Source organism: Panthera uncia, chromosome F1, assembly GCF_023721935.1.
Source record: "Panthera uncia isolate 11264 chromosome F1, Puncia_PCG_1.0, whole genome shotgun sequence".
Taxonomy (NCBI): domain Eukaryota; kingdom Metazoa; phylum Chordata; class Mammalia; order Carnivora; family Felidae; genus Panthera; species Panthera uncia.
This window is the reverse complement of record NC_064813.1, coordinates 27715239-27727935: the sequence shown is the minus strand read 5'-3', so window position 1 is coordinate 27727935 and position 12697 is coordinate 27715239. Positions and strand designations below refer to the sequence as shown.

Here is a 12697-nt window from a genome sequence, read left to right as displayed (position 1 = left end):
TTCCCCTGTGTTTCCCGTTCAGTTACTGTCAGCATCTCCCAAAAGAGGAGCTCTGGTCATCCTAGAGCCCTTCCTTGATGATGCTGCCTCTAATACCCTTTCTTTCCATTCCAGCCCTAACTCAAGCACAATAACCTCTTGGGTAGTTCAGAACAAAAGTTTTTCATGAGACTTTCCTTGTGAACCTGCCTTCTCTGCTGGTGGTTCTTTCTGAGCATAGGGTCAAACATGAATATAAGACTTATCACCTATAAACTTTACCTCCACCCCATCGTGTTAGGAACAAGTTTTTGCAATCTGACACAATTCACTTTTTCTACATTCCTCTCTTCTACCCATCTACTCCCCGGCCCCCATCCATATGGAGAGTTAGCTACTAAAAGTCCTTTGAATATGCCGTGTACTTATACACTGAACTTTTCTCTGTTTTGATCTTCATTACTGAAGACCCCCTTTTCTCTTCTTGCCTTTCCCCTTCCAGAAGTAAAAATCATTTCTTCCATGTCCTCTCACAACACTTTTTTATTCTTATTTGCTATCTCTTGATCTACCCCATTATGGGAAATTGTCTATGTGAGGCTTTCTCAGAGTAAATTATGAATTTCTGCAGAGAGAGACCTGTTCTTCTCTCTTGTGAAGAGAAGTAACTGTTTTCAGTGTTGGGGAATTAATAAGTGCCCCATTAATATGTGCTGAGGTAGGGATGTGTTGAAATGTATTCAGATTCTCATAGGTGCAGCTTTTGTACCAAATGGATGGAGAAGCAACAAAGATTAGAGTAAAGCAGAAGAAGTCCTTTGCTAATTTTGTCTTGACAGCTAAGGATTTAAATTTGTGACCTGCATGGGAATTCCTCTAAAAAGTCAGAAAATAACGAACGGCAATATCATCTACAAATTACTATGTGTTCCATATAGACCCACTGAGGCATTGTCTCAGGCATTTGTTATCAATCCATTGTATTGGTGATTTTAGAATAAGAGCCACTTTCTGACCAGGTTGACTTTGTATTGATTGGTAACCATGTATTGATTGGCAGTAATGTAAATACGCTAAGGCAAATGCATACCCCAAAAGGTGTCATTTCTGTCTTGTACATGTTCAGTAGATGTGGAAAGAGAAACCAGTACACATGGAATAATGAACCCCTAGACTAGCTAAACAAAAAAAGAAATCTAGAACAAAGAAAAATCATTATGACCTAGAGATGTAATGAACAGTCTCATTAAGAAGAACCTAGTCACTGAAATATAACACTGGATGCTGGATGTTAACTTACTGGAATTAAAATAAAAACTTAAAAAAAAAACAAAACTTGTGACTCATTCTTGAAAAATAGAAAAGGAGAGGAAAGAATTCCATATGAAGACAGTAACGTGGATCAATTGACAAGATTTCTGTTTTGCAAGCCAAAATTCAGTTGGTACTTTTAGCAAATATCCATATTAATTACCTTCATGAATACGAAGTTATTTTGTCCTGCTTTATTTTTCTCACACAGGTGGATCGGATATCGAATATCTAGACTTCTACAAGCCTGTCGTGTGGTTTTGGATCCTTGTAGGGCTCGCTTACTTTGCTGCTGTCCTGAGCATGATTGGGGACTGGCTCCGAGTGATATCAAAAAAGACAAAGGAAGAGGTAAGAATTAAGAAGTGTGCAAAAACACTCCTATTTAGCTAATTCAGTACAAATTATTTTCATCTTTTTTGACATTTATTGTTTGCAATAATGTTACAATTATGTTTGACATAATTGTTTACAATAAATGTTACTTAAAATGTTTAACATTTATGTTTGGTGTATATTTGCTGTATGTTAAAGTATAATTCAGTTAACAAATATTTGCTTAACACCTCTGTGTACTAGATGCTATCAAGGTGCTGAGGCTAATTTATAATGAAAAAAAGATGTAATTTAAAATATTTTCTTCACCATTTTTTTTCCTTTTTCTTTTGTTTTATTTCTTTTTTTTCTTAAGGTCACAAAGTAAATGTTATTCCATAAAGAGAAATACAATAGAAAATGTTTATGTCAAGGGGCGCCTGGATGGCTCAGTTGGTTAAGCATCTGAGACTTCGGCTCAGGTCATGATCTCGCAGTTCGTGGGTTTGAGCCCCACGTCAGGCTCTGTGCTGACAGCTCAGAGCCTGGATCCTGCTTTGATTCTCTGTCTCCCTCTCTCTCTCTCTCTCTCTCTCTCTGCCCCTCCCCTATTCACACTCTGTCTCTCTCTCAAAAGTAAAATAAACATTTAAACATTTTTTAACAAGAAAATGTTTATGCCAAGATGTCAATAGCATGAAAAAGTGAATGTGTCATGTAATATTGAATTTTTTAACTATATTAAATTTTTCCTCCTTTCTTATGTTGCTGTAAATGTCTGCAAATGCACACATGTATGCACACATATGTACCCAAAGCTGTATGCCTTAAGGCCAGTTTCCCTGCGTACAGATTTCAGGTGTTCAAAAGATACCCTTTTACCTATTTTGTACAACTATACATACAGAAATGAACATTAGAATCTTGACTCATGAAATTTTGGAAAGTTTAAAGTTTAAATCTTGATCTTGAAATTTTATACTTTGGAAATTACATTTTGATTTCATGTTTATAGACCCAGGAGTATTATCAGTTTGAGGGACACAGTAGTGTTTTATTATGATTTCTGTATTTTTAGTTTGTAGATTTTAGCCAACTCTACCACTTTTTTGAGAAAAACAAATCTGTAAAACCTTCAGTTATTATATCCATTATCTTCCTTTAATTACCCCTCCATTTCATTATCTGGTGTTCATATGCTAGGAGACACCTGGTGTCAAAATCTTTAATACAGCAAAGGTGATTCTTTAAACATAAACCCAAGAGAAATAGACTATGCTAGGAAATGATAATATTCATTTCTCTCTACAAATACTTTCTTGAAACTCATCAAGTCATATAATTTGTTACCAGTACCCTAGGTGTCTATAGTAATTAGAAAGACTGTAAGTGATTCAGCACTCCCTTCATGGGTACCATATTTCTCAATTAAAAACTCATATAGTCTGTATGCATTAATTTATATCTTAGCTGCACCATAAAACCAAATATTTTATTATAAACAAATCATGAAGATAATTTGCTTGACATTCTGATTTAAATCATGTGAAATCATTAGAGCAGGACCCCAATTGATTCACCTCCATCTTAGACTTTGTGTGTGTGTGTGTGTGTGTGTGTGCGCGCACGTGCGCGCACAAGACAGAGAGAGAAAGAGAGAACGTGAGGGAGAGAATATTGTAATTGTTTTAACTTTGGTGTACTTTTAAGGATCTTGAGATGCTACAGGAAAAAAGGAAATTGAAGCTAAGAAATGTTTTGGATAACATAGCTAAAAAGAAAATTTCTCAAACCTCTAGCCATAAACAAGATTTTAAATGGATTTTTAAAACACACACAAGTATTTATTTTTTAATTAATTAATTTTTAAAATTTGCGTATAGTTGGCACACAATGTTGCATTCGTTTCAGGTGTACAACGTAGAGATTCAACATCTCTACACAAGCATAGCTACCATCTGCCACCATACAACGCTGTTACGAGATCACTGACTATGTTCCCCGTGTGGTACTTTCCATCCCCATGACTTACTCATTCCACAACTGGAAGCCTGTACCTCCCAGTCGCCTTTACCCATTTTGCCCATCCCACCCACCCCCCTTCCCTCTGGCAACCACCAGGTTTTTTTCTTTGTATGTGTTGGTCTGATTCTGACAAACATTTATTTTGTAAATAAAATAGAATTGAACCGAACATATCTTCTTCAGATAGGAGACGTTTTGTGAAAGACACATACACACATATTATAAAAACACTATATATTATATACACACATGCATATACACATACTAAGATTATTATGGATCACAGTCAAAAAGTGTAAAAGCCACTAAGGCGCATATAGAACAGAGGGAAATTTTATTTTTATTTTATAGCATAGACTATTTGATCAGAGTTTAAAACCTGTATTATTAAAAACCAGGGCTTTGTGTGATAGGACTAGCTGGTACAAAGCATGAATATCCTTTTCCAGAGTAATGAGATAATGATCTGCAGGAGTCCTGCCATCACACAAATGAATGATGAGGGGCTGAACCAACAGACATTTATGTTCTCACGGTCCTGGAGGCTGGAAGTTCATAGTCAACGTGCCAGCAGGCTTGGTTTGTGGTCAGATCTCTCTCTTCAGCCTACAGATGCTGCCTTCTCCCTGTGTCTTTACATGGCCTTTTCTCTGTGCACGTGCATGGAGAGAAAGTTCTGGTGGCTTTTCCTCTTCTTTGTAAGGACATATGTCCTATCAAATCAGCGATGCACACTTATGACCTCATTTAACTTCAATGACCTCCTTAAAGGCCGCATCTCCAAATACAGTCACATGGAGAGTTAGGGCTTCAACATGTCTTTAGAAGACACAGTTTGGGCCATCACACCATCTTTTGAAATAAATTTAAATTTCTACATGAACTGGCTTGTGTAACGTGAAAAACAAGTTCATGTGCCTTCTTATGAGTGATCTTCGTGATTCTCAAACAGAAGTATGAGATGCGTCACCGTGTTTTCGTGCTATTAAACACTGAAACATAGTAAACATTGCTTTTTTCTTACCACAAGTCTCTTAGCTTTCACTTAACCTTTTGAGTAACTTGTGGTTTCTGGTGACTGCATCTGCAGAAAGCTCATGTGAGTCAAGGCCATGAGCGAAAGTTAACTTGAACCCTCCTGGAGCTGCAGCCACAGCTGCTCTGGACAGTGGCGCCAATTAAAATGGAGCCATCGGTTTGAGCAGATGTGTGTTTTCTAATTTATTTAAAATGCAATGTAGAAGGTGGGAGGGAGAGGAGGGTGGTTGATGGGTATTGAGGAGGGCACCTTTTGGGATGAGCACTGGGTGTTGTATGGAAACCAATTTGACAATAAACTTCACATATTGAAAAAAAATAAAATAAAATAAATTGCTCTAGAAAAAAAAAGAAAGAAAGAAAAGAAAAAAATAAATTAAATGCAATGTAGAGAAATGACAAAATTGGGTTACAAATTCAACAGGGGAATGGGACAGACAATTTATAATTTACCTACAGATTATCAGAGCCAAAGTTTTTATAAACGAAAATACTACAAACATTTCTACAGCAATGGAAGAAGGATTATTAGATCATTTTAGTTTTGAAATAACTCACTAGACGGCATAATGGAATAAAACACAACTAAATACAATCTAGTCATCTTAACATAGATGAAACGTGCGTGCTGGGTGACTGTTCACTCTGGATTCCTTACCTTCTGTACCTAAACCATTCCAGATGCTGTAACTTCTACAAACTTCCTACATTCCTAGAAGCAACAAGGTTATGTCTGGCTTTCAGTTTTGATGAATAAAAATGCAAATCTTTATTTTTGATAACTTGAAATTTTCCCTATCAAAAAATGTTAACTAATATAGAATATACAAAATAATACATAGTATTAAATTTCCAAGTGGTAATATTAAAAACATTCTTTCCCTGAATGAAAATATTTTGCCTACCAATGTCTCCATTACATATTATTTTTTGTTTTGTTTTGTTTTTGTCTTCTGTATTCTTTTAAAAAAACTTTTTTAATGTTTATTTTTGAGAGACAGAGAGCAGGGGAGAGGCAGAGAGAGAGGGAGACAGAATCTCAAGCAGGCTCCACACTGTCAGCACGGAGCCCAATGCAGGGCTCGAACTCACAAACTATGAGATCATGACCTGAGCCAAAACCAGGAGTCGGATGCTCAACCAACTGATCCACCCAGACACCACTGTTTTTTGTATTCTTAAACCATACCATGAGTATCAGTTGAGTATAATTATAGACCTCTACTCGTAAGTGGCCTTATTTCTGTTTTTTTTTAATGCTAAAGCATATTGTTTCCAATGATGACTAATTTTAATGAAAATATTATGGTCAGGAATTAGAAAAAACAGGTTTTGATGAACATGCTGAAATGAAATGTTAGTATAGCTGATGCACCTGAAATATTTGCAGAAGAAATTAGTTGAGGCAACACTGCATTATTTCAAAATGTCATATATAATTACAGTTGATGTGCATTCCTCAAGGATAATAATAATGACCTCTACAAAAGTGTTCACTTGTTTCATTATCTTTAAAAGTTTAATGCAGAGTAGGCATATGTTCAACGCTAAGAATTGGTATGACCAATGATCTTTTCCTGTGAAGCCGTGTACCCCCTTCTAAAGAAATGATGTTTCCATTTAGAAAATGAAGATTATTTAGGTATTCTGGATAATACAGTAATACCGCTATCTGAGACAGGTGTAATAAAAGTAAGATGTGACAACAAAAGTCACAAGGGAAATTTTAAGCAAGCACAGAATAGCACATCCTTATTATACATAGTCTGCTACACTTCACCTTCCTTGAGTTTGACACGCCTGTGATTTCTGTAGAGTTCTTGTATTGATGTATATGTTCCCGTATCTGGAGTGTTCCTGTCCATAGGTGAGATGAACGCCACCACAGCCCCCACCACAGAACGCCAGTGTTGTCAGACCATATGGCACTACAGCTGGCTACAGTGAGTGGACAGCCGAGCATCACTTCTTTACCAATATCATGTGGGTTTTTTTTTAAATTTATTTTGAGAGAGAGAGTGTGGGAGGGACAGAGAGAAAGGGAGGCACAGAATCCCCAGCAGGCTCCGCACTGTCAGCGCGGAGCCCTATGCAGGGCTCGAAGCCATAAAACTGTGAGATCATGACCTGAGTCGAAACCAACAGTCACTTAACCGACTGAGCCACCCAGGTGCCCTGACCAATATCCTGTTGTTGACTCTCTGGAGGTGTTCATGCAAATGGGGACGCTCACCTTAGTAGGTTGGCCTTACATCATAGTAAGAAAACTGCCTTTGGTGGGGAACTGTAGTTCCAGAAGCCTTTAAAGGCTGTGCCCGGAACTTCTTTTGCCCCAGGGACCTGAGAATATGGAGGAAGATGGTTTTTTTCTTGTGCCTAGCTTGTGGCAGCATTTGGTCTTGCCCTAATCTCACTCGGGATGGCGATGCCTCCCTTCTGTGAAACAGCTGGGACTCGGCAGCAGGATTTCTTGTCCTGGATGAGCAATTAAAGAGTATTTGTGGCCTGAGTCCTGGAAGAGTAGCAGCTGACCACTTTCTTGTTATTTTGTTTGGGAGAAGTGCTTTGAATACGAAAGGCTTTATATGCCATTTGAAATAGGTTAGGCTTTATTCTGAAAACCTTGGAGAGCCACTGGAGGATTTTAAGTACGTGGAATGAATGATCTTGTCAACAGTGAGGAAGATGGATCAGAAATGAAGCTGGATGCAGACGATCATTCAGTAACGATGATTGATTGCGAGAATCCAGGTTCTGTAGAATGAAGACTCTACGGTGCCAGCAGGATGGGGATGTAAGCACGGGCTTCAAAACTATTTGGGGGATAGAAGGAATAGAATGTGGTAACCCATTAGCTTTGGGCAGTAAAGAGAAAAAGAGGATGACATGTTTCTGGCTTCCGATGGAATTATGGAACACAGGAAAAGGAGACATTCTGGAGGCAGAATGAAGATGATTTGGACACGCTGTCTTTGAAGGATGTGTTGGATGTCAGGTGGCTAATTCAAGTGTGAACAGTGGTAGAAGGATGGAAGCTGGAGAGATAGTTTGGGGGGTCATCACTACATAAATGACAATGTAAGTTGGGAGTAGGATAAATTCACCTAATAGAGATTTGTAAAGTAAGCCAACAAGAGAGCTAAAAATGGAACCTGGAGTGATACCTTGATTTAAGGTGGGGGAGGGGGGTGGAATACAGACACTGTAAAGGACTGTTTAGCAAATAATATAGTCAAATACATTGATTCATGATAGGATCTGTTGGAAGGACAAAAGAGTTGAGGTTTTGAAGAGAGGATAATTGAAGTGATGGATAAGATTGGCTACAGACAATGGGGGAAGAAAAGGAATCTAAGGAAAGCCTAATGCAATAACATAAAATAGGTAAGTAAAGTAACTAGAATTCCTTATGAGGTTGTGCTCCAGGGGCACCACTCCTGTAAAGAAAAAAAATGTAAATATTGTCTTGGAATGGTGCCATGCACTGGGCATACTCTAAGATAGATCTTTGGGCACATCAAGCACAATTCCCAAGAGCCACATTCAGTGTTTTCTTATGGAGATAGGAGCCCTCGGAGCACAAATAAAAGAAGATTGTGTGTCTCCACTGCTACCTAGGTTGAGCAGTGTTAGCAGCCCTGATCTAGGGTACTGCTGGGCATGCACATGTGGTAAGTATGGACCGTGATGGGGTGGGAGGTGAGCTGTGACAGTGAAGATACTGGAGGCATGGAGACCAGTTAGGAGATTATTTAACATCTGATTCATTCCTAAAGCATTCATGATCTCAAGGCTCTGTGCTGGGCATGAAGCCTACGTAAAAACAAGATAAAATAAGAAAGACTTACTAAGTACTATATGATGTGTGCTGCATTAGGTTCTGGGAGTAACTCTTCATCGGTGTTAGTTTGAGGCTGGTATCCTTATTGGGAAGATTCCATAGGTGGTGTATTTCCTAGTTGATATTTATAATTTTGCTTTTACTTTTGTTCTAGAGGTAGAGAGAGGAGTTTTGACTAAGAAGGTACTTAGTCTCTGATTAGTTTCTAAAAGAGTCTGCTTTTACTTTTTTTTCCTTTCTCTTCCCCCATCCCACCTTTCCAACCTTCCTTTCTTTAACCTTCACACAACATATCAGACTTTGTAGTTGTTGTTTTGATTTCCAACATTGGGGAGAGGGGCATTTTTTCTGGTCTATTTTTATTCTATTTTATTTGTTCCCTGTTGAGATACTAAAATAATCATAAATGAAGCTGGACTATGGATACAATATACAGTAATCATAGACATCGCAGGTTTAGATTTCAATGCATATAACTTTGGTTAAAGGGGAAGAATAAAATAAAACAGAGGCAGGCAGTACCACAAAGTGTTATTTAAGATACGCAGATGGGGCACCTGGGTGGCTCAGTCAGTTGAACATCCAACTCTTGATCCCAGGTTGTGGGATCAAGTCCCAGGTCAGGCTCCATGCTGATGGTGGAGTCTGCTTAATATTCTCCCTCACTCACTCTCTCTCTCTCCCCCCTTCTCTCCCTTCCTATGCCCATCTCACCTGCTTGTGCTCTCTCTCTCTCTAAAATAAAAAAGTAAATAAAATAAAATAAAATAAAATAAAATAAGGCAGATATAAGGGCCCTACTTTTCTATCCCATGGGGAGGGAGGCGCCGCTCACTGTACTATGGGGAAGAGCTCAGAACAATCAGACTTTGGGGCGCCTGGGTGGCTCAGTCGGTTAAGCGTCCAACTTCAGCTCAGGTCACGATCTCGCGGTCCGTGAGTTCGAGCCCCGCATCGGGCTCTGGGCTGATGGCTCAGAGCTTGGAGCCTGCTTCCGACTCTGTGTCTCCCTCTCTCTCTGCCCCTCCCCCGTTCATGCTCTGTCTCTCTCTGTCTCAAAAGTAAATAAACGTTAAAAAAAAAATTAAAAAAAAAAAAAGAACAATCAGACTTTGAGGTCACGTGGTGAACTCTGCCTGGTTGTGCTAAGGAGACGGGTCCTTCTCATTCCAGGTCCAGCCACCTACTTAGTAAATAGGAATTTGGAAAGTAGAATAAAAATAAATAAAAGAACAAATAACAATGTAAAACTTAAATTATGTTTTGAGGTAACAGTAACTTTTTTATACCAGTACATCTCTAATTTCTAAATGAATTTTATGGACAGCCATTTCTGTAGAACCAAGACCCCAAGTTATGTCTCTGTATCATCTCAGGATTATACTGCATACCATGAACCTTAGTGGGTACAACGTTAGGAAGTCCTTACCAGTCAAATCATATGCTGAAAACAAAATAAGATTTGAGAGTAGTAAAAATGGAAATACTTTTCTTCTACAATATACTTTATTTCTTTTTCAATATTAAATGAGATAATGATGCAGAGTGCTCAGCTGTCTAATAATTACTATGAAGGAAACTGAAGCACATGAGGTAAGATTACTTGCTTAAGGTTATAAAGTAGTCAGTGGTAGAATAAGTAATCAACCCGGATGGTGTAACTCCGTGGCCCAACCTTTCTGCCTCGCTGCCTCCCGAGGGCCAAAAAAAGTTAGTTGTGTGTTACCGTTATCGTTCTTTTTCTCTTCTTCTCATGTGCTATGTAGGTGATATCAACACATTACAAATAAGTACCCAAATCTGACCCATCTTCTACTGTGTATCTACAGAGAAGGGCTTTGTGAATTTAGTTTGGTCACTGGTTGTGTTATGGGTCAGGTCAGTGATCTCTTGAAAACTAAAGTTTTAACTAAAGTTTTAACATTTTTTTAAATGAATGGAAATGATTTGTATGATTTCTGAAAAATGCATGGGCTCTGAAGCCCTTAGAAGAGATTTAATACATTTTACCTATTTGCTAGCTTTGCAAACCCCACCAAAATACCTAAGCTCTCTGAGTCTCCGTTTTCTTATAAAGCAAGATTTAACCTCCTTTGTGAGGCTGCTTTATAAAGACTCAGTGGGTAGAGTGGGGGGTGTGGCTAAATGCTTACTAAATTAAGCATTACTAGATGCTTACTAGATCCTTGTTCTTTTCCTCATGGGTTTGTGAAGAAATTAGCATCAAATTATTTTCACAAATCAAATAATTGTATAAAGTTCTAATACTATCAATACTAACCATCAGTTCAATATATATCATTATAGGGGCACCTGGGTGTCTCAGTCGGTTGGGCATCCGACATCAGCTCAGGTCATGATCTCGCGGTCCATGAGTTCGAGCCCCGAGTCGGGCTCTGGGCTGATGGCTCAGAGCCTGGAGCCTGCTTCCGATTCTGTGTCTTCCTCTCTCTCTGCCCCTCCCCCGTTCATGCTCTGTCTCTCTCTGTCTCAAAAATAAATAAACATTAAAAAAAAATTAAAAAAATATATATATCATTATGTATTATTCTAAAATGCTGTGAGTGCTTATATGTCTAAGTGTCTCTCATCTGGTTGAAATAAAAAGTAAACATAAAAGAAGAGGTAAACAAGAAACCATTATGGGTATACATATTGCTAGAATTTAAACACAAACCCTGAGTCCATTTGAAAAGTCTAGGAAAAAGTAGGTGCAAGAATTTCAAGTATGTTGGGTGTTCTCCGGACTTGAAAACTAGGTTCTGCACTAAGTGTTCCTTAAATCTACCCACATTACTATTATCTTAATTCTTTTCTTGAATTAAAGCTGTAGATTTTCTGGTGTTCTGACATGTGGTCTGAGGAAGAATCCATTTGTAGTTTTCCTTTTATTAAACCGAGAAAGAGTAGTTCAATTGTTACTTAAAAAAAAACATGCAGGAATATTCCTTTCTTTTTTTTTCCTCCTTTAGATTGAACCTTTACTATTTATAAATTGCAACTTCTTTTTGCTTCAGGTATTTCACAGAATGTCACCCAGTAATGGAAATTCAGAGTAATTTTTTTCTATTCATTTGTACATAATAGGAAAATAACTTAATAGTTTTTGCCTCAAAGCACTTTATAGGTAATTTTATTTTCTTTAGCTAGAGAGCATATTATGGGGATTTAATGCATCAAGATATAATGTTATCTGTCTCTTTTGACTGTTTTGATTCTGCCATCTGTTCTGAGAATTTGTGTTAGGAAAAGTGGTCACCATGAACTTTGCTTTCAAAATTGTTTTTGGACTTTCTTCATCAAACCAAAGCATTGTGCTTGCCTGTATTCAGAGCTAAAATCAATCAAATCCTGCAAAACATCAAACTTGTGTTTGCTAAGAACACAAGTGTGTTTTCAAGGATGGATCAACAAAATAAATTTGTTTTTAGTTCCTTTTCATAGATGGCTCTTCCTAAAAGAATATTTGTTTGTAGTTGGTTGGAGCTGAGTAGGGGGCCCACTTTGAAGTTTAATCAGGGATTATTTGATCATCTTTTGCAACAAAGTATGGTGATTTGTTTCGCATTCAGTGGATGACACCCTCATTGTAGAAAAGGAATTTAGTTCTTCCTGCCTAAACTTGATATGAACCAAAAGAATGGCTTCCAATTAATCATGGTGTGTGTGTGTGTGTGTGTGTGTGTACCTCCCCCGCTCGCTCGTTCTCTGTCTCTCAAAAAAAAAAGAATAAACATTAAAAAAAATTTTTTAAAGAACTGATATGAGCAGAACAGGAAGATTTCATTGCACCCATGAGCCCTTCAAAAGCTTACTTGCCTCTGGCACAATGACTATAGGAGATCATGGTGCAGGTGTCAGCCTGGGTCCCAGAGTAACCACAGTGAACAGAGCCCGCTGCTGACATGTTGTGAGTGATTAGCGTGAGTGAGAGATTAAATTTGGTTGCTTTAGGCTGCTAAATTTAAGGGACTGTTTGTTAGAGATTATAACCTCCTCTATTTTGACTAATCTGGTAAAATCATAAACATTGCTCTCATTCAAGGAAAGAGTGAGAATAATAATAATAGTAATTGAGGGGATTAAAATTTTATGTCCCATGCACATATTTGGGGAATTTTATATTAGCTTCCAAATCTCTGATGGGCTTACATATATTCTCTGAATTGATAATATTTAAGATATTAT

At 37.9% G+C, this 12697-nt stretch overlaps 1 protein-coding gene across 1 annotated transcript in view; it reads left to right on the top strand.

Annotated features, from left to right (window-relative positions):
- The window catches only part of KCNK2 (potassium two pore domain channel subfamily K member 2), a 123076-nt gene that overhangs the window by 79747 nt on the left and 30632 nt on the right, over positions 1-12697 (top strand). The window contains exon 6 of the mRNA XM_049635046.1: positions 1502-1641. Coding sequence (XP_049491003.1) covers positions 1502-1641 — 140 coding nt within the window. The remainder of the gene's footprint in view (positions 1-1501; positions 1642-12697) is intronic.